This window comes from Pipistrellus kuhlii, unplaced genomic scaffold (assembly GCF_014108245.1).
Source record: "Pipistrellus kuhlii isolate mPipKuh1 unplaced genomic scaffold, mPipKuh1.p scaffold_m20_p_9, whole genome shotgun sequence".
NCBI classification, from domain to species: Eukaryota; Metazoa; Chordata; class Mammalia; order Chiroptera; family Vespertilionidae; genus Pipistrellus; species Pipistrellus kuhlii.
The window spans coordinates 20,119,775-20,140,747 of NW_023425595.1; the positions used below are offsets into that span (position 1 = coordinate 20,119,775).

General features: G+C 48.7%; 1 protein-coding gene across 9 annotated transcripts in view; it reads right to left on the reverse strand.

Annotated features, from left to right (window-relative positions):
- NAV2 (neuron navigator 2) overlaps nucleotides 1-20,973 on the reverse strand; it is a 355,228-nt gene that overhangs the window by 14,595 nt on the left and 319,660 nt on the right. For 5 of the 9 annotated variants that reach the window (XM_036426215.2, XM_036426219.2, XM_036426217.2 and 2 more), the window contains 9 exons: nucleotides 20,593-20,738; nucleotides 18,284-18,292; nucleotides 17,711-17,883; nucleotides 11,266-11,419; nucleotides 9,941-10,103; nucleotides 9,120-9,220; nucleotides 6,508-6,603; nucleotides 4,414-4,582; nucleotides 1,953-2,188 (listed from right to left, as the gene is read on the reverse strand). In XM_036426215.2, coding sequence (XP_036282108.1) covers nucleotides 1,953-2,188; nucleotides 4,414-4,582; nucleotides 6,508-6,603; nucleotides 9,120-9,220; nucleotides 9,941-10,103; nucleotides 11,266-11,419; nucleotides 17,711-17,883; nucleotides 18,284-18,292; nucleotides 20,593-20,738 — 1,247 coding nt within the window. Of the gene's footprint in view, nucleotides 1-1,952; nucleotides 2,189-4,413; nucleotides 4,583-6,507; nucleotides 6,604-9,119; nucleotides 9,221-9,940; nucleotides 10,104-11,265; nucleotides 11,420-17,710; nucleotides 17,884-18,283; nucleotides 18,293-20,592; nucleotides 20,739-20,973 lie in introns of those variants that run through there. The other 4 variants (XM_036426216.2, XM_036426218.2, XM_036426213.2 and 1 more) reach the window with 2 other exon arrangements.

Here is a 20,973-nt window from a genome sequence, read left to right on the forward strand (position 1 = left end):
CCCACCCCCAAATTGGGATCAAGTCTGCAACCCGGGCATATACTTTTGACTGGAATTGAACCCAGGACCCTCCAGTCTGCAGGCCAATGCTCTATCCACTGAGCCAAACCAGCTAGAGATGGATACTTCTTATTGGGCCAACCTCCCAGGAAGCTCCAAAGGTCTCCAGAGGTGCCTTACACCCTCTGTGTAAGCTGCATACATTCTGTATAAGGTGCTCTTCACAGCGCCTGCCTGAGGGCCGTGTATGCACAGGCCCTCCATGAATCAATATCGCACAGCAGCCCCCACAAGTGCTGCTGAGTAGCGACGTGGCAGACAGACAACAGCAGTGCATGGGGAGGTGAGTCTGAATGCACAGGGGCCTTGGGAGGTCTGGGTGAGAGGGTAAGCCTTGGATTGAACTGTGAAGAATGGCTGGGGGATTGGCTGGAGCTGGGACCAGAACACAGTTCAGTGTGGCTGGGGAAGCCTGTGTTGTAAAAAGGAAGAGAAGAATAATGGTGCAGAAGGGGAAAGGGCTGAAATGGCAAGATAAGGACCGGCCAGAGAACCCAGGATGACTGCCTGGTGAACTCACCATCTTGCTGGCGTGACCTAAACCCCAATACAGCTCTGAGGGCTTCACACAGCTGAACTTCTGCAGCCCACAACCCTCTAGGGTGGGTGGGCACTATGTGTAGCTCCCTTTTACAGAGAGGGAAACTGAGGCACACCTAAGTCAGATGACTGCCCTGAGATTGCAGAGCAGGCAAACAGCGGGGCCAGATTCAGACTTGGTGCCTGTTCAGTGTGCTCCTCACACCTGATACTTCGGCATGTTAGCTGCCGCCTCCTCTGACCACACACATACCCACGTCTCCCTTGTAAGTCACAATGCGGCTTAAGTCAACTTTTTAAGTTACCAGTAATTTTTCCTTCTTTGAGCTCCTTCCTATCTGGGTTCTTGGCCTCAGCCTTACAGTGACAGGGCTCCTGGGCCTCCTGCCCCTCAGGCTTTCAAGGTACAGAGGGTGAGGTGTCCTCTGCACGAGGTGCCCAGCAGCGGTCCTTCTCTCACTGGTCCTGGAGAGGATGCCCCCCTCAGCTCACACTGAAGCTCTCACCTGGGGGGCTCAGACCATTTCTCTCCAGTCCTGTCCCCACCCCCAAGTCACCTGGAAACCTGTGAATGGCCCAGGTTCCCAGCCCACACAACCTATTGGAAATGAGGGTGAGGAAGCCCATCTTCAGGGATGCCAGGTGATTCCAAAGGGGAAAAGTCCTTTCCAGTTCACCTCGGACTCCGACACCTTTGCAGAGGGCCAGCCAGAGGAAATTACCATGAACTCCACTGCGTGAAATCCCTTCCCAACCCACGGCTGGGACTCGGTCAGACCGTCCAATGTTTCCATCACTCCCTGTGAGGCAGGGCCAAGCCTATTTGCTGGGTCCAGAGTCCAAAGCTTTGTCTTGAGCTCCAGTCCACTTCTCAGTAGCGCCTGAGTGAGCTGAGACACACGACCCTCTGCCCTAGGCCTCAGTTTTCTCCTCTGTGAAATGGGGATAGTAGCAACTGGTCCCTTCATGGCAAATAGCTGTGAGCTGTGGGGCGGCCAGCTTGCGGTCATGGGGCAGTCTGTCAATATGAACTATTATTCTTGTTCCAAAGAAGGTTTCTTTTTGGAAAAACAATAGCACCGCCAGGCACATGATAAATTCTTGGTAAATTGAAGTGGACTTTAGAAACTATTAGCACTGAACATGCAGCTCATAGTGAAGAAGCAAGAAGTAAACTAGATCAATGTATAGATAAAAAGTAGTGGGAAGTTTTGGGTCAAAACCTTCCTTCCTGCTAGCCCCATCCTGGGCTCTTATAACCACCAAGGCCAGTGTATAGAAAAATGCTGCTTTCCCATCAGGGTGGGTGACAGCAACAGTTCTGGGCAGCAGCCTCCGAAGGATCTCCTCACCTTGCTGGACTTGTGGTCCACGTTGAAGGTGGCGATGACCCCCTCGGTCAGCTCTCGTCCCTCCCGCAGCACCAGGTACTCGGACAGCCGGTTGGCCAGGTAGGTCTTCCCGGTGCCACTGGGGCCAGAGAGGATGATGCGCCGGTGTTCCACCAGCAGGGAGACGTAGCGCTGCAGGATGGGCTTGGGGATCAGGGACTCGAACACCAGCGAGTCCAAGCTGTTCTCCGCGAGCCCTGCATGAGAGAAGGGAAGTGTCTGCGTGAGAGACAGGGAGTGTCTGAAGTCCTGCAGAATGGGGAGCCCTGTGCTTGCCTCACTGGGCCTGCCAACATGGGGGCCCCTGGTGCAAACTGCCGCCGTTTCCTGCTCAGGAGCACCCTGGGCGCGGGCTCTGGCCCTGGCTCGGCTGACTTTCACTCACCTTTCAGACCTGGGCCCCTGGCCTTCGCCTGTCCTCTGCAGAATTCCTGAGACTGGGCTTGGCTTGTCTGGACTTGCCAAACCGATGGCGTTTGCCCAAACCATACCTGTGTCTCCTATGTCTGCCAGCACCTTAGGGTTCCTTCCTCACCCTGCTCTCTCCTGAGTGCCAGGCGCCACTGCTTCCAACACTCAGGTGCACCATGAAGGTAACAACAGTTTTATCTTAAAAGCAAGCAAATGCAAAGTAGGGCCATCTGATTGGGGGATGTGAACCCTTGGCTGTTCTGATGTGTAGGGGAGCTATTCCTGTGTATAATGGGGGCTGCTCTGGTGTGTAGGGGGGGACTGTTCTTGGGGGCTGTTTTGCTGTGCCTCTGTACCCTTTCTACCTTCTCCTATAGAACTCTCTCCTCTTGTGGGGAGCTCAGTAAGATGGTTTAAGTATGGCTTGCCCAGCCCTGCACCCACATAGGTGTGGGCTTATGACTAAGCCTCTCCAGGTCACAAGGATAGATTCAGTGATGAGTGTCTGACTCAAGGTGGGGCAGTACCACCCCTAAGACAACCACTTTCTTTTAGGTTTCTAAGTTAGAAAAACGAATCAGGGCCATGGGAGCCATGTTATGTGCAGAGAGCTCAAAAAATACAAGAAACTGAGGCAGCGTGGTCCTGATGGCACGGTGGGAACACCGGAACCCAGCTGTGTGGGAAGTGTGTCCTGGACCTTCATGTTTCATTTTTGCTAAAGCTGGTTTGAGTATGTCTCTGTCACTTGCAGCCCAAGCCCCGACTGTGGAATTCCACTCACCAACAAGGCGAGGCTGCCTGTGAGGTTCAAGCAGGGCCTTTCTTTTCTTTTCTTTCTTTTTTAAAAAAAATATATTTTATTGATTTTTTACAGAGAGGAAGAGAGAGGGATAGAGAGCTAGAAAAATCGACAAGAGAGAATCATCGATCAGCTGTCTTCTGCACAGCCCCATTGGGGATGTGCCCGCAATCAAGGCACATGCCCTTGACTGGAATCGAGCCCAGGACCCTTCAGTCTGTAGGCCGACGCTCTATCCACTGAGCCAAATCGGTTTCAGCAGCAAGCAGGATCAGGTCTATGTTCCAAGGCCTAGGATAAGGAATGCTGGGGTACCTTTGGAAACCTACCAATCGGGAAATAAAACTTGCATCAAACACCCCCGAAACGGCACTGTTGAACTACAGGCAATGTCAGTGCCCTCGAGGGAAATAAGAAACAGGACAACCTGCAGGTTGCACTTAGTACCGTGTTGACTGGTCTATTCTTTTAGGTGGGTTCATAAAATATAGGAAAACGGGGTTTTGCAGTCAAATACATTTGTGTCAGCCTGGATTGAACAGCCTTGTGAGAGGCCAGAGACAGGACATGGAAGGACAGAGCCTTTATTGTATCAGGACACTCCCGCCCTCTGCCCCCCACATCCAGAGGGGGATAATGATGCAGTTTCCCAGAGTTCTTTGGCCATGATACCTCCTCTTCTCCCCAAATACTTTGTGGGCTGGGGTTCCGTGGAACACTCTCTGGCTTGGGGCTCAACATCTCTGGGTGATGAGGCCTCCGGAAGCCCGGCAGCATCATGCGTGGGCTCAGGGTGCTCAGAGCGAGTCCTCTCTAGCCTGCAGCACTGCGTGGCTTCCCCATCTGTAGGATGGGACCCTGTCCAAGGCTTGTTGGCAAGAGCAATTCCTTGGCATTGGTGGAGCCCCATTTCCACAAGGTCATTAAGATTCCATCATCTCAGAGTCATCAGGCTAATGGGAACTTTTGTTATATAATTTCAGCAGTAAACTAAAATGATTTGTTTCCGATGGTGGTGGAAAAAGCTAAGGATGGGTTAACTTGCTTAGGTAAAAATAACTGTGGCCAAAGGGAGAAAAAACACACACAACCACCCACATCCATATGCACAAACAAACTTGTGGCCACAGTTTGCCGAGCCAAGTCACAAAACAAAGAGAACCGCACGCAGTTCCTGAAAGCTTCGGCCTCTGCATTTGGGGAAGTTACCTTTGACGGTCACGGAGATGGTGGTGTTCTCTCCCACCAGGTAGCCACAGGGCAGCAGCTCAGGGGTCTCCGAGGTGTTGCTGCGCTTGACCTCCCCGATGCTATAGCCCAGCACGCTATCCGAATTCAGCCCGAGCTGACTTACTGGGTCGACGTGAATGATGTATTCCTGGAAAAAGGAAAACAAAGACTCCATCAAAGATATGGCTGAAAATCTGCCCGAGACTGTTTTCGTTGGGTGATTTACAATCAGCTGCTCTTCTTTCTCAGCGGAAGCCCGGGTTGAAATGGGCTGTGGAGCGAGGGCAGAAGGGCTCACGTTCTACGGGGCTGGTGCCTCACTGTCACGGGCACTGTGAACATTTAGTCTGGATCAACCCAGCACAGAAAAGTCAGGCTGCTTTTCCTGGGAAATTTCTGACAAGAGCTCTCTCCACCAGCCCCTCCTTTTGGCTCATAACGAAGACCATGCTGATGACAACGGGAGAGAACTCAGGGCTTCTAGAAAGAAAAGAAAAAAAAGCAGCTCTTGGAGCTTTAAACAGGAAAACGTGCCCTTCACTTGGCGAGTTCCCCCTTAGGTGAGTGACCCAAAGGTTTAATTTAGGTCAACGAACTTGGAACGACGAGCCATGGGCTGTGGAGTATGAGTTGGCCAGATGATGGCCAAGGTGGAAGCCCAGTAATAGACCTCTACCTTCAATGGTCTCTTTCTTCACATGTGACCCTGCACACATTCTTCTCAGCCCAATGTGTTGTCTTTCTAATCCATGGATGTCCGACTGCCTGTCATCAGACATCAGGTTTTGGCCCAGGTAACAGGATTGGGCTGCCCTTGGCCTTGAACACCTGCCTGCTCACATTTCTATGGACCGGCCTGAGAAGATGATGAGCAATCTTTGGTCAAAGAACAGTTTCCTCTGAGTGAAGTCACCCGAGTCTAGATGCCAGGAAGAGGCCAGTGTGGAATAGTTAAATCAGAAGCCAAGCCAACTCAACTAGATCAGTGGTCACCAAACTCATTAAGTCAACAGAGCCAAATATCAACAGTACAATGATTGAAATTTCTTTTGAGAGCCAAATTTTTTAAACTTAAACTTCTTCTAACACCACTTCTTCAAAATAGACTCACCAAGGCTGGGGTATTTTATGGAAAAGCCACACTCAAGGGGCCAAAGAGCCACATGTGGCTGGCGAGCTACAGTTTGCTGACCACTGAACTAGACCAACAGAGTCTGGTTTAAGATCCATGACTTTGGGCAAGTGACCCAACCTGAGTCCAACCTTCTTCGCCTTTAAGTGGGAAAATAATAGAACCTTCTTCACAGTTCTGAAAATAAATCGGGGTGATGTAAGGAAAGTAGGGTTTTGGTCGGGTCTCAGGCACAGAAAACGTGGGTCATTAGTACTTCCCAAGGGACATGACTAATGAACACTTAGGGCTGTTGTCTTCAGAACAACAGAAAAAAGGTGTGCTGACAGCTTCTTTCAAACCACACTGAATTTCAAGGTTCACTTCAGTACTCTGCTTATTTCTCCTGTGGCAAAACACACTCCAATGATGTGATTGGAATAAATAAAAAAAATAACGATGACAACATCCTTGACACTGGCCACTGACCAGATATTAATGTCCCTTGTAGCACTAATCACAGAATGAAATGTTGGCAAGGACGTGGGCAAGTCGATCAAATCGCCAAAAAATAAAGAATGGAAATCTGATGTCTTAGCCACAGCCAACGAACACACACTCTAAAGCAGATGCAATTGGACGGGTCTAAGGTAAAGGTAGATTTGGACATGAGCTCACTGTCAGAAGTTCAAATAAATAATTGCTCACTGCTGGAGAAATGACCCTCTGGCTCACCAGTGACAGCCAAGGGCAGTTGGGAACAGTCTGGCCCGTCAGCGGTCTGTACTTACCATCTTCCTTCTGATCATTTGAGTGCCAGGGGACAAGTCCCAGAAACATAAGGATGTGGGAAAGGGGACAGGCCTGAGAAATGACCGGGTTCAGGACATGAATCCCCTTCCCTCCTAAGCCCAGGCCCCGCTTCAGGCAGATTGCCATCACCTTCTCCTTGAAACACTTACTTTGAACAGCCGTCTAACTACCCCATCGAGCACATCCCACTTCGTCTTGCCGCTAACTCCAATGCAGCCAATAAGAAAGAAGTGTGGCCTGGAATCCTGAGGGTAAGAAAATGTATGCAGGTGAAAAACAAGTGGACCTTTTCTGACACAGGTTAGCAAGGACCCAGATTGTCCCAGAGATCCACCAAAGGTCTGAGAGGGGAATGCCAATCCTATTTAACATCAGGTGTAATTCAGACTGAATGCAATAGTCTAAAACCTTTCCCTGCTATATGGCTACAAAAGCAATCTGTGGGGCAGGAAGGGAGGCACTCCTTTCTGGAATCTAGAACCTTCTACTGAATGCAAACCTTGCCCAGTACACAGGTCACATCCCTTGCTTGGCATGCTCTCCTCTCTCCTGTCTGCCATTTTTCTTTTCCCAAACATTGATGATAAACTCACCTCTTCCAGGAAGCTTTCAATGATTGACTTACCAGACTCAGAGCTCACATTACTTTCATGGTTCTGTACACAACTTATATAATGGCATAATCTGTATTGTTTATTTCTGTCTCATTTGTAAATTAAGTTTGTCGTCTTGCTAGATCTTAAACTCTCAGGATTGACTATGTTTATATATTTTCTTTTTTGTTTCTTAAGTGATGTGCATTGCTTTTCTTTTTTTTTTTTTTTCTAGTTCATCATGAAAATTTTATTTATTTTTAAAATTATACTCTGGCATTTAGCATTGCTTTTCTTTTAATTAAAAGTGAAAACATACTCAATTGAGAAAACTTTAATAAAACTCTGGGAAGTTATAGAAAAATAATTTTTTTTTTAATCTCTGCCCTCAGGGCTCTGCATAGTGGAGGCTAACTAATTATACTGATTAAAAAGAAGCTAATAGAACATTCCATTCTGTTGGGTTTAAAAAGATCTGACATGCTCCTAGCTGGTTTGGCTCAGTGGATAGAGTGTCGGCCTGTAGATTAAAAGATCCTGGGTTTGATTCTAGCCTAGGGCACGTGCCTGGGATGTGGGCTTGATCCCCAGTATGGGGTGTGTAGGAAGCAGCCAGTCAATGATTCTCTCTCATCATTGGTGTTTCTATCTCTCCCTTCTTCTCTGAAAGTAATAAAAAAATAATAAAGATATCTGACATGCTCCTAAGGATATAGAATTAGGTGAGTGGCAGGGGGCAGGGACGGGCGTACCTGGCAGCTAAGCACAATCAGCAGAGAAAAGAGCACCAGTCTGCAGGGAGATTACCTGGCCCATCGCTTGCTTTGTAACCTTCAGTAAGTGATCCTTGGGTTTCTCAATTATAAAATGGAGCTAATTCCATCTGGTCAACCAACCTCATCTGGCTTCTGTGCTGATCCAGAGCCATATGATTTTTAAAGTGACTGACAGTCTTTTATAAAGTGTAAAACCTACCTGTTCATGCCAGTAAGCACTAGAATACAACACATTTGCAGTTATCACCTGCGTGTGTTCTAAGAATGAACTCCCCCCTTGGCAGTCCATCCCTCCACCAGCGAGGCTCTGAAACTGGTGTTCACTAGTGGAGCTTTCTAGGCAGAAACGATGCGAGAGCCACTGGCAGCCCTCACATTCAGTGAGACTAGAGAGCCAACACAAAGTGAAACCCCTGGCAAAGGCAGGTCTGGCTGCAGACACTTTGCTTGGGTGGGAACTACAGGTTCCCTGCTCTCAGAGTCTAAGAGAGACATGTGGGCTGGAATGCTAAGAACTAAGGAAAAAAAAAAAACAACCCAAAAACCGAAGGGGACTTAGTAGTGACTTTGCAGTCTTGGCCCACTTATTTGTGAGATGGTCATCCACAGCATCACTTGGATTTAATCAATGGGTGTTTTACAATATCTCCTCTTCTTTTTCAGCTGAAGCCCAAGCTGAAATCAGCTGTGGAGTGAGGTGGGGAAAGAGCTGACTTTCTATGGGGTCTCTGCCTCGCTGTCATAGACCTGTGAACATTTAGTCTGGCTAAAAACCAATGTTGATGTTCAAACTTCACTTCTACACCAAAATAGTCCCTGCTGGGGACATGGCTCCTGAGTCTCTGGAAGAGAATGAAAGTACACTGAAAACTCATATTCCACATCCCCAGCTTTGGGGAGTCAGGACATGCCCCCTTCACGTTCAGCCACCTGTGCGCTGCCTGCACTCGGCCTCCTGTGTTCCTCAGTGTCTACCCCACTGCAGCGCAGCCTCTAACAACTGCATAAAACCAGTGCTCTTGGTCAGCTTATTTCTGTACCTTTTGTGCTAAATGTGCTTTGCGGCCTTTGCCGTACTCTGAGGACATATTACATTCAGAAAGGCCATTGCTGAGTGATGTTAGTGTTCAGTGAGTTGTGCGAAAGTGAAGGTGGGACCACTCTTAATACTCTTTATTAGACTTTCCAAACGAGAGAGGGCAGGGCTAGTCTCACTTCAACTGTGTCAAAATGCTGCTGCGATTCTGGTTAGATTCTGGTTAGTAAAGGAAAGCGTTAGTGTTTCCAAGTCCCCTTAAAGGCTGAGGTTACAGGGTTGGATGATGACATCGCTAAGCTAGGTAGTGCTACCTGGGGAAAGGCAGGCAGAGCAGGGAAAGGGATCCAACTAACCTCCTTCCACTTCATTTCCTCCTGAAAGCTGACAACTATCTTAACATGCCTGCCTCCTTCCTTCCGAGCCGAGCATTCACCAGTGTCATCCAGCAACATGTCTGCGAATGGAAAACATCAACAGCCTTAGGCACATGGGGCAGCAAAGCTGGCCTCCCGACACCCCCACTGCTTGTCGGCACAGCAGCGGGACAAATCAGGTGTCGGGGTGTGGGGGATGTGGGGGTGAAAAGGAGGGGACGGGTGGGGGCGCAATGGAGAATGCAACCACAGAAACCAATGGTGGACCAACCAAGGAGTCAGCGGGCTGACAATGTACCTTGCCAAATGGAAGTGCGAAGGAGACTCAACCAAAAGAGCAACAGCAGCATCATGGATAAGAAATCAAAGCGCCAGCCTCGGTAATGTTTACAGAGAAAACCCAGACCGCGTTCAGTAATTACTGTGCCAGCCTGGGATCCAGGCCATAGGCCGGAAGGTCTCAGACCAAGCCATGCCCCAAGTGGGCGCTGCTGCTGTAGGATTTGTATGATGCAGGTCAGCCTCTTACAATGGATCAAACAGAAGTTAGCATGGTGGGCAGGGGGGAGCCAAGCTCATGGCTTGGAGCACTTGAGGCGCTGGAGCAAAGCATGACAGCAGTCTAACGGCTGGGCTCATGTTGGTAGCAGATGCACACCTAGACACACACACACCCCGAGTGCACACACGCTTGCTGCCTCCCCATTGGATCTGTTGAGCTGTTTACCTTGGGGCTCTGGCTTAGAGAGACCCAGTGCCAGCTGCAGGCCTGTCCTGCCCCAGCCCTGTGGCTCACTCACCCAGGCTCGTGGACTCCGTGAGGTTCAGGCTGTGCTGGGAGAGGCCCATGGACTGCCTCGGGGAGGCGGAGAGGGACACCTGGGAGGGCGCCCGGCTACAGCCGCTGCCTTGAGACTCTGACTTGAGCCGATCGTTCTCAGCTTTCAGCTTTTCTATTTCACTCTGCAAAGAGTAAAGGAGAAGCTCATTTACCAGGTGGATAGAATGGGAGAAAGCCTTTTCTGGAGGAGGGATTCTGAAGGGAGGGATTCAGTGGGTAGCCCAGCCGAGGCAGAGTCAGTTACACCGTCAGAGAGATTCCACATGTTTTCTGCCTTTGCCGTGTACACAAACCTGTGTGGCAGGGCAGGGTCCATCCTTTCAGAGAGCTGGCCTTTGAAAGGCCTCCAAAATGTTTCCCAAAGTCTGAGTGGTAAGTGGAAAGGAGTTGTATCTAAGTTTGAGCAATTCAGGTTTGACAGGTTTCTTTGCTGCAGAACTTCTCAGAGCTTTTAATGAGCTGCTATGCACCATGAATCTGTGGGGGACACATAGTGTGCAGCATTTCCCAAATATGTGTAATCAAGGAGCTTTCCTTTCCTTTCAGAGTCTCCCATGAAGGAGTGTTCCATGGAACCTCCTTTGGGAAATGCTGCTCTGGGGGGGGGGGGGGGCATCTAGAAGCACCCACAGTGATCTTTTATTCTATGAATATTTATAAAGAACCTATTATGTGCTAAGCATTCTCAGAGAAAGGGATGCAAAAAAAAAAAAAAAAAAAGCTCAGAAGACCCAAATGCCTTCAACCTATGGCAGAAGATGAGAAGGGCTGGAAGTCCAGACCTACAGGACCTAGAAAGGCTTTGCAGAGGAAGAGGCATCAGGCTAAGCCTTAAGGGAAGGGTCCATGTGATTGTGCAGAAAGATATCCTGGTGGAAGGACACCATCACATAGACATTCCTGGCATGCAAAGGGGGGAAGAGATTGGCTCCCTCTGGCTGGTGAGAAGAGTCCGGAGAGTAGAGCTGGTGATGGCGAGTGGGGGGTTGAGAGTGACAAGATCCTGTAGAAAGCCTCGAAGGCCAGGTGAAGGAGACTGCGACTCACGCAGGAGGCAACTGCAGAGCCACTGGAAGTCTCACACAAAGGAGGGACAGGGTTACGCTGATACTTTTGAGAGATGGTCTTTAAGCAATATGTGTGAGGGACTGTAAAGAGAAGGAGAGTAGGAGAGCAGAGGGCTGCCACCAGGTTCTGATGTGGCCTCAGGGTATGGCGGGGAGCAGCCATCTGCCAGTCCTTCCCAGAAAGCCTCGGGCTTCATTCGTGCTCCTGGGTGCTCACCTGCATCCTGTTCATGGCCTCCCGGAGCTGGTCGAGCTGGTGTGCAGAGCTGAGGGCTTCAAGGCGGATGTCCGTCAGTTTCATCTCTTTGTCTCTCAGCTCATTCCGGAGCTGCATGACTGTCTCCGCCTCACTATCCATGCACTCGGAAATGCTAGGGAAAGAGGGATGTTACTGACAAAGGTGCTCTGAGTTCACCTCCTTCCTGGCCTCCACTGGCCATGGGCCCATGCCCACAACCAGCTGCCCCAGGCTTCCTGGAGGTGACAATACCAAAAGCACCTGAAATTCACAGATTTTATGGCTTCTCTATGTTCTTATCTTTGTGGAGCTCTGGCAATCAGAACAGTTTTGTGTGTTGCTTTTAGCAAAATTCCAATAATCTAAGGATAAACAGAGCCAGCAAAGGGGAGTAGTAACCTTGGGAGTCTGGCTCCCCACCCCTGCCAATATGTACACAGCTGGACCCCTGTAATGACACCACATGGCCCCTGAGATCTAAACCCACTCAGAGAAACGAGGTCAACTGTCTGTTTTAAAGATTAGATACTCCAGGGTCGGTCAGGCAGCTGACGGGGTGATTTTTATTTGCCATAAAAAGGAAGAATCTGAAAGATATGGGTGGATGGAGTTAGTTCTTTTAGCCACTAAAACCCACCCCTCTAAGTGTCTAGAGAGTAACGTTCTTTCATTCCCCTGCCCCCAGTGCTGCTTAACAAGCTCCTGGCAAGGAAGAGCAGCATTTCAGGTGGTTGGAGAGCAGAGGGAACCACGTGACATGGAAGCCAAAGCTGTATCTGAAACGTATGCAGCAGTGTGGCCATCTGTCTGTCTTTCCCAGCTTCTTCCCCTTCAAGGGAGGTGGGCCCCTGGGGAGTCCCTCTTTCTTAAAAGGTGGTCCTTCTAGGCTGAGCTCCTTATTTGATTTTAAATTTACTTTTTAGACACCTGGCAAGTCATCCCAAAGTGGAAGATCATAACAGTCAGGAGGAATTATAATGCTAGAAAAGATGCTTCTATTAAAAACAAGCTCTGTTGATTTCAAAGATCAGAGGGCTTAGAGTAAGGGCCGATTCAGAATGGAAAGTTTTGACGTTTTTTAACTGAAGAAAAAAAAAACAAAAAACAATAAAAAAAACCCCAACAAAACCAAACAACCCCAAGTTCATGCAGTTACAAAGCTGAAACAGATTCTTTCTGAAAGGCATGGGGAACATGTGGTCTCTGCAGAAACAACCCCGCAGCCCGTCCATTAAAAGACAGGGATGGGATCTGAGGCCAAGCAAAACCTGACCTGTAAGACTGGTTGAGGGTGTGGAAATGCTAATTGCCAAAGAAAAGCCATTTATAATCGTTAAAGGGATATAATTGTACTTCGGGGGCAGAAAGGCTAGAGGGAAAGCTAACACCTGAACAGCCAACTCGTTTTGTTGCTGGTTTCTTGCCCTGTCCCTGAACTGTGTTGACTGGAGAGATAAAAATGGGAGGTGGTTTTACTCTCTTTGTAAGAGTTGTCAGCAGCCAAGGAAACTTCTCCGCTTCAAACTCCATTGAAACCTCCAAGGGACTCCTGAAAATGTTATAATTATTCCCTACGAGAGTCTCAGGCCAACAGATTTGGGACTAATGGGGCTAGAGAGACAAAAATATCTTTAGAATTCAGACAATCACTTCCTACCTAAGCTCTGTGCTGTGAATAGCTGGGGTTTGTAAGTAAGACTTAATTAGAGTCATGCTTTTTCCCCCCCTTTGGTTTGGGAGTTTTGCAAGGGGAGCTATAGTTTTTGATGCAAATGGAAAAGTCTGAACTCCACTCCACTGCAACAATGGTCTCAGTCAGACCATGCAAGATCTTTAAGGCTCCAATTCACGGCAGAGAGCAGTTGGCCTTGGTTCATGCTGGCTGGGTCAGTCTGGTCCGCCTATACCCACAGCCAGACACTCTGCTCCAGTACGGTCTGTACCTTTTCCCTAGAAAGCTTTCCCGGCAAGAGACACAGTAATTCCTCAGCCCCCACCCGGCTCTGTGGAATACAGAGCATGGGTAACTGCGAAGCTTGGCCCATGATTCTGCAAAGGACAGCAAACCGAAGTGAAGGAGGGCTGCACCAGGCCCGCCCATGCTCCCTCCACATGGGCCGGTTCTCAGAAACACACACCGCAAGGCCGCCCGGAGGGATGGCCTACGGCACAGAGATGACGGTGAAAACAGGGTCTGCAGCAGTTTCCAGAGTGGCCCCTGTCCCTACAGCTCGAGGCGGAGCCTGCCCCCTCTGTTCCTTCTCGCACCAGCGCTGCATTCTGAGCAAGTTTGCTCACTTCAGGAACCACTTCCTGAAGCAACTAGATATATATCTTTTCCACACGTTGTTCCAGCCCATTCCCGCTGTCTTGTCCGGAAGGCAGGGATGTTGGCATGCCTAATTTTAAACGCCTTGAATGTGGGAAACTGCTTTCACCACAGCGCCATTCCTGCCGCCCACGGGGTAGGGCCTTTGCTGAGAGCTGACTCCTCCGCTTTTGGTTTCTTCTTTGAACCCCCCTCTCAAGTCTAGATTTGCACATTCTTACAAACCCTTCAAGGTTGGAGAGAAGCATTTGCTCTCTGCCCAGGCTTGGAAAAGTAAACAAAAATAAAGCAAGCCTCTCCTGTGCATGGATGCTGTGGGATGTCCGAAAGCACTGGAGCGCTGACTCTGCCCCGCCCAGTCCCTGTGGGAAAGTGGTTTGGAGGGAGAGTTCCACAGATGGTCTCAGGGCCCTGCATGGCTGAGGACATCATCGCCGCTCTCTTCTTCATCTTAGGGCCGCCCAGCAGCACTGGACCCAGTTTGTGCTCCTGCCTCCAAACAGCTTCCTCTCTCTGCTCCTGGGTTTCCTCCCACCTCACGGGCTGCTCTACTTTCTCTTCTTCAAATGTCAGTGTCCCAGAGCTCAGCCCTCGTCCCTCTGCTCCTCTCCATCTCCACTCAACCTCTTGGGAAAGCCCTCGTTTCCTAGCTTTCAATACCAGCGATGAGGCTCCATCTCCCGAATCGACACCTCCTCGAACTCTCAGCTGGTTGACATCTCCACGTGAATGTCTCCTGGGCACCTCAAACATTTCCACGTGCTTCCAACTTCCCTTCCAGAACACATCCTAACTCCACCCAGGACTCCCACTAGCAGAAACAACCACTCACTCACTCAGTCACTCATTCATCGCACCTAATATTTCAATGTCTGCAAAACCAGCCATGGAGCTTAGACTGTAGATTTTTGGGTGGTGGTGGAGGGATGGTGGGGGATAAAGCAAAGATAACCAAGAAGAACGTACGTGACAGGTGGCTGATATTTGCAATGGTAATAACTGAAATGGGAGTGGGGAGAGGGGATGGTTGCGGGGGGATGCTGTTTTTTTGCAAGATGCATAGGCTAGGCCTCATGATAACACTGAGCAGACACTGCAGGAAATGAGTATCTTGGGGAAAAGTGCACCAGCAGAGGGCACAGAAAGGGCACAGGCTGGTGGTGGGGAGGGAGACTGGAATGTTTAAAGAAGAGGAAGTAGACGAGGGGGAGTGTACTCTCAGCCTCTTATGTGATCTTCCTTCCTCCACTCTTGCCCCTATATATTCCTCATTCACAGAGCAGAGACTAAGCTTTGCAAAACACTATTTCAGATCTCACATTCTTGCTTAAACCTCTCCAACATCTACCCATCCTATGAAATCAGATACAAATGGACTTCAAAGCCTCACATGCAAGAGGCCCCACCTATCTCTGTGGCCTTGGTTCCCTGCCCATCATGGGGCAGCCACACCCGCCATCCCCATTTTTCAGACCCCCAGGCCTGTTTCCACCGTAGGCTCCTTGTGCTACTTATTTCTCCCGTCAGGAAGGCTGCCCTCCTGTTCCCTCTCCCTCCCGGCACACCAGTTTCTCATCCTCCTTTGCAAGTGGCTGACCCTCAGCCCTGCTCAGTGGACTGTGGGATGAGGTGACATGTGTCTCTTCCAGACACAGCCCATAAAACCCTCCTGCACAGCTGGCGGGTCACAGCACCCAGCTGAGGACTCTGGCCCCACGGGACAGCTGGCCACAAGCAGAAAAGACTCGGTGCCTGAATCACCTTGGCAGGCCACCTGCTGACAAGGAATGTCTGCACCAAGCTTGGAGGAAACCAGAGACAGCCCCCCCCCCCCCCCCCCACACACACACACACACACACCACCACCACGAGCTTTGGGACTGAGTCTGTTACAGTAGCTCATGTTCCTGACCAGAACAAACCAGCGGTTGCTCCTGCCATGCAGGTCTCAGCTGAAATGCTACCTCTGCAGAGGCCCTTTTCTGTCCACGCTCTCTAACTATGCTGCCATGGTGCTCTGTATCCCAACATGCGGTTTTCATCCCAGCATTAACCCTCAGCACTGTCTGATTTTCCTAATTTATTCAGAGGGATGTGTTCAATGTCTATCTCTCCCACTGGTACATGGGTCCACCGGAGCAGGAATGTGCCTGTCCTATACATGGTTGTAACCGGAGCCAGGAAATGTGCTGGGCACACAGAAGCTCGGAAGTGAAGTGTATTGTGTTCTGTCCCTAGTAGCCCGATTCCCAGGGGCGGGAATCTGGTTAATATCCTTCTTGGGAATCTGCGGAACATCTGGAGTAGCGCCCTGCTCACACAGGTTCTCTATACAAAGTTTAAATCCAGAAAGCAGAGGTGAGGAGCTCCTTTCTTTTCTGCTCCGGAACAATGGCATATGTGGCAGCCACAGGCAACTGGTCCTTTACCTCTTAAGCACTGGGCAGGTCAGAAAGGACCAGCATTCTCAACCACTGGTCTCATCCTTCCCACAAGAACACAGAGCCCTGGGTGGTGGTGGGGGCACTGGAGTCCAGGCCTCAGTGCTCCTCCCACTCCCTGTGCTCAGGTTTAGCCTTGCCCATAACGGAAGTGAATGTATCTGCAGCCACCCTTGGACCAGGTGCTCCCTCAGGGACAGGGCTGCTAATCTACTAAGTAAGATAAGTAAGTAAGATAAAGGTCCCTGCAGGGTCCTGCTTCACTGGTGGGTGGGCCCATGCTGTGTTTCCTCCTCCATTAACTGTCTGCCTTGTGGTCCGGGCAGCTGGCGAGCTACAAAGCCTAGCCCATCCTCTTGCCCACATTTCCTGTGCCCACTGGGGAAGCTGGCCTTGGGACCCTTGTGTTCTTGCTGTCTTCAGCAGGCTGGCTGGCTGCGTGAAGGGACTCAGGGATGGCTCCACAGACCGGGCCTCAAGTTGGAGGAGAACAAAACAGCAAGAAGGAAGACCTTCACGCACGGTGACTGTGGCCCTCCCAGGAATTCAGTGAGGTAGATGTAATGAATCCTATTTTCACCCATGAAGAAACTAAGGTGTCTCACTCCAGCTCAGTGGCCATTCAAGCCCAGGCAGAGTGGCCCTCTTCTCCCAGGCACTGTCCGTACAGATGGCCTGAGCTTCATTCAATTCTTTCTCTCCTGACCGGATCTCTAACAAAAGTCAGCCCCAAGGGGCAGGGGCATCTTTCTCACTGTTGCAGGCAGCCAGTTGGTCCACCTTCTAAGGGGACATCTAGCTCTCCCACCTGGCTTGGTCCCATGGCATTCCTGACCTGTTCTCACCCTTAGCATCTGGGGCATAGGATGTTTTTAGATGGACTATGACCAGTGGGTGCTCAGTGGAAATCATGGGAGGCTGGCTGGATGAGAGCAGATGACTGGTCCCTTCTGTGTAACCAGTCACCAAGGTAACAGTACCTAAACCAAGGCCGAGTGAGCAAATGCATGGCTCACTGAACAGAACGAGCTGTGTTCCAAAGAGCTCTGAACAAATCTGCTCATTTTAAACTTACTAGGGGAGTTCAGGGTGATGAGTCATTTTACAAAATATAGACCCTTTGGTAAAGAGAACTGCCACTGAACCTCTCCATTTTTTTTTAAACTTCCAATTTCTGAGTGCTGACCTCCAAGAGTCAATACAAAATTATGATCAAAGAAGAAAAGGGTTATCACGCTAAGCCTTGTTACCCTAAAGAACCAGAACTTCAGCCAACACTTATAAAACCATCTCCTCATCATAGCAAGATGGCTGTAGCTTTTTTATATCCATTTATCTTATTCAGTCCTTAAGGTGAGTAGACAACTAGTACCTCAATTTGACAAAGAAATGGAAACAAAGTGAGGTTAAGCAACTTGCCCAAGGCCAACCTACTAATGATCCACAGTGATGTGGCCACCAGGACAAAAACCCGTTTCTTTTCTCTTTCAACATCTCCAGTCTTAAGTCACTGAAGGGACATGCACAGTCCTATGAAGGCAAGGCATCGGGGATCCCAAGGAGCAGATGTATCACAGCAAGTCTCTCAGTCACTCCTATTTGAGAAGGTTCCTAAGGGTCAAAGACATCACCTGACCCCGACAGACAGACTTACAGGGAGTTGGAGTGGGAGGTCCTCAGCAGTGGAGTGGAACCCGAGGAGCCGTTGTGCGGTAACTTTGGCGAGGAAGGCAAAGAAGAGTCCGTCATCTCCTCGATGTCTGAATGAGAGGATGCTGACTTGGGGGACTTCTTCTTCCCAAACGCTTGCTTGAAGGAGCTGCGTAACTGAACAGACAAGACCGTCAGCCTGGCAGGGGCCATGGCCAACAGGCAGGCCTATGCAAAACGGGGACATGCAGACCAAAGAGCAATTAGTTCTCCCACGTTTTCCTCCCACTATGAATAAGGTGCCCAACAGCTCTCTCCAATCAGTGCATTAGGGGAAGAAGAGTTATCTGGTGTGGACAGCTCGAAGGACTGGCCCTGTGGGTAACATTCCATGCCTACTCTCAGGTCAAGACTAGATGCCAACAGCAAGACAGAGCCTGGCTCAGCAGGTGATGTTGGGAGGATGAGGTTACACAGCAATGAAGCAGGATGCTCAGACATGGCGACGGATGCGGATGAGGTTAGTCATATCAATGGATGGGTTAGCTTGGTATCTGATATTAACAGTCTTGCTTACCTCATTGACCTGCCAGAGAAAATGCAAGCAAAAAATGGGGTAGGGGGAAGGAAAAAAGACAATTTTTAACAGAGAAAGCCAGTGACAGGGAAAGCTTTGGACTTTTCAGACACGACATGGCTAATTATAAACACCACACACAGAGGAGGTTTCCAGTGAGATCACAAATCTTTCAAAGCATAAGGGGCACCTTCCTCCATTATTCAAGGAAAAGGATAGTGAGTTTGGAAGTCCCTACAATCTGAGTTCTTCCAGCTTCTCTGTCTGGTTGAAATGACTGCCCCCACCTTCTTGTGTGTATCACCGTTTTGTCTCTCATCAGTCATCTCTCCAATGCCTTAATTTTTTTTTTTTGGGGGGGGGTATGTCTTTCCCCCCCTCCCCCCTCAGCAACAAAGGGTAGTTGTACTACTGCACCGGCCCCAACATGGCTGTATAGCTCTCTGATATATGTACTTAGGAACTCCTGCTGTCCTTATATATACATGCGATAACACAATAAGCAGGGAATTAGACATCCCACTATATTACTAAAAAATGGATATTTTTTAAAAAAAATTATTAACCATATTGGGAAAAAGAAGCTGGTATATCACAAATTCCCAAAACCATGAGATGGATCTGAGAATTCTAATGGGAACATAAAGAATTAAAGTGCAATGTTTTCTTTGAGAGCTATGGTTAAGCATGTAATTTTCTAGGCCCCAAAATAAGATCTTGTAAAAAGTAATCTCCTTTTCTGAAAGTCCCCTTTACTTCTGAAAACATAGTCTGGGGGCTTTCTTGGACATTGAGAAATTCAGAAATGGGCCCTTCTGAAACAATTAATAAATTTTTTCTTCCATTAATGTTTCATCTATAACAAGCTATATATCCAGCTTGGGGGTGAATTGACATCCCATTCCTCTCTTATTCTTACTTCTGCTCATATTTCCAGAGAGTATTATGGAAGCAGAAGAATTTGGCACCTAAGCCATCAACCTAAACCCTTGTCTCTACCTCTGGTGAAATGCCAGGTGGAAGAGGAGATTACAAAATTTAGATTACAAAAGCTTGGGGATTATCTGAGGATGCAAATTATTCATCCTCCTCAATTGCAATAATAACCAAGAGTAATAACTTTTAAAACAAAATAAATAGGTTTTATTTCTTAAACTGAAGAAAATGAGTAGTCACGATTTTTCATAGAAAAGAATCCTCTCTCGCCACTCTGATAATCAAGTCAGACCATATTTCTCAATAGCATATTAGAAACAGCCAGCAACATGAATTACTTCTATTTGTTTAACTCATAGCAAATGAGTTGACTAAAAGCCATTAGTAACTTAAAAAAAAAAATGTATCAGAATGATGAGGAAACCAAGCCTTTTAGCTTGCAACACAAGTCATCAGTGACCAAAGTGGTTAAATCTTGAACTACTCTATTACTAGACCTCGCCAACCATCCAAGATGACACAAAATGAGTGAGAAGTGTTATGGAGTGAATGAGGACATCAAAGCTACTGTGAAAACATGATGCTGTCAGCATGGACAGATGGGGGCCCTCTGAGTACTAGCCAACGTCAGATCAACTTGGGCTGAAGACAGGGAGCAGCAGTGTCCACTGGCACTCTGCTGCCTCAGCAGCAGAACTAAAGACTGAGTCTGGAGGGAGGAGTAGGAGTTCCCCAGAAGGATGGGAAAACTGTTCAAAATGCCTCTGTACCAAAAAGAGTTCACTGGGATCGTGGAAACACGGAGAAACACTGCGTGGAGACTATTCTATTATACTTGACATTTTGAGGTATAACCACTCCCAAGATCAGAACCATTCACTTACTGCTAACATCACCACTATGCAACTTTTACGTACAGGCCATGGTCAAAATTTCTCAAAGAGAAGGGTGGTTTAAGGCTACCATGGGCGATTGTGTAAAAAAATAGAAAAGGATTATGATTAACAATGGATAATTAGTGAGAACACTCCAAAAAATACGCTGGAACTAAGAAACTACTTAAGAGTCAATTTGCTCTAGTACCTGCAGGTTTCTGGCCACATGTGATGAGGAAGAAATGACACATATGAAATGAGAGGTGAATACTTCACATTAAGTCTCATGAACACAGAAAGACTACAAGGTGGTGGTGGTGATTTCATAAATCCTAGTGTTTGGCTGAGCACAACATGGATTTTAGTAGAAACCTCTCCACAAACCACTCCTTTGGATCTGCCCCCCCAAAGGTCTATGTTCTGAAGTTAAGAACAAGCCTGCGTTCTGAGACAGGCTCTGATAAGTCAGTGCATGAGAGTCTTTGGATGTACACTCACCCAATTCTTTCTCTTCTTTTTCTTTGAATCACTTTCTATGTTGCTGCCCACACTGGAATGGCTGGTGGCGCTATTGATGCTGGACACGCTGTCGGAGGAGTGCTGCCTGCGGATGCGGAGGTCTGTGGACTGGGAGGTACCATTTCCTGCAGAACCAAGGTGGGATATCAGCAGCTGCTGCCTCGAGCCCATTCCTTTGTCCCAGGGAATAACCTCACACCTAAATCTACACACTTGAGGACCACTAGGTGTTTCCAGTTAGACATCACCTTCTTTTCCTCACTGATAGTATTAAGGCCCTTGAGTAGGTAGGTGCTATACCGTTGGGTCAATTAAATGGGGCCATACTCTTTCCACTTTACATAAATACGGGAAGGGTCA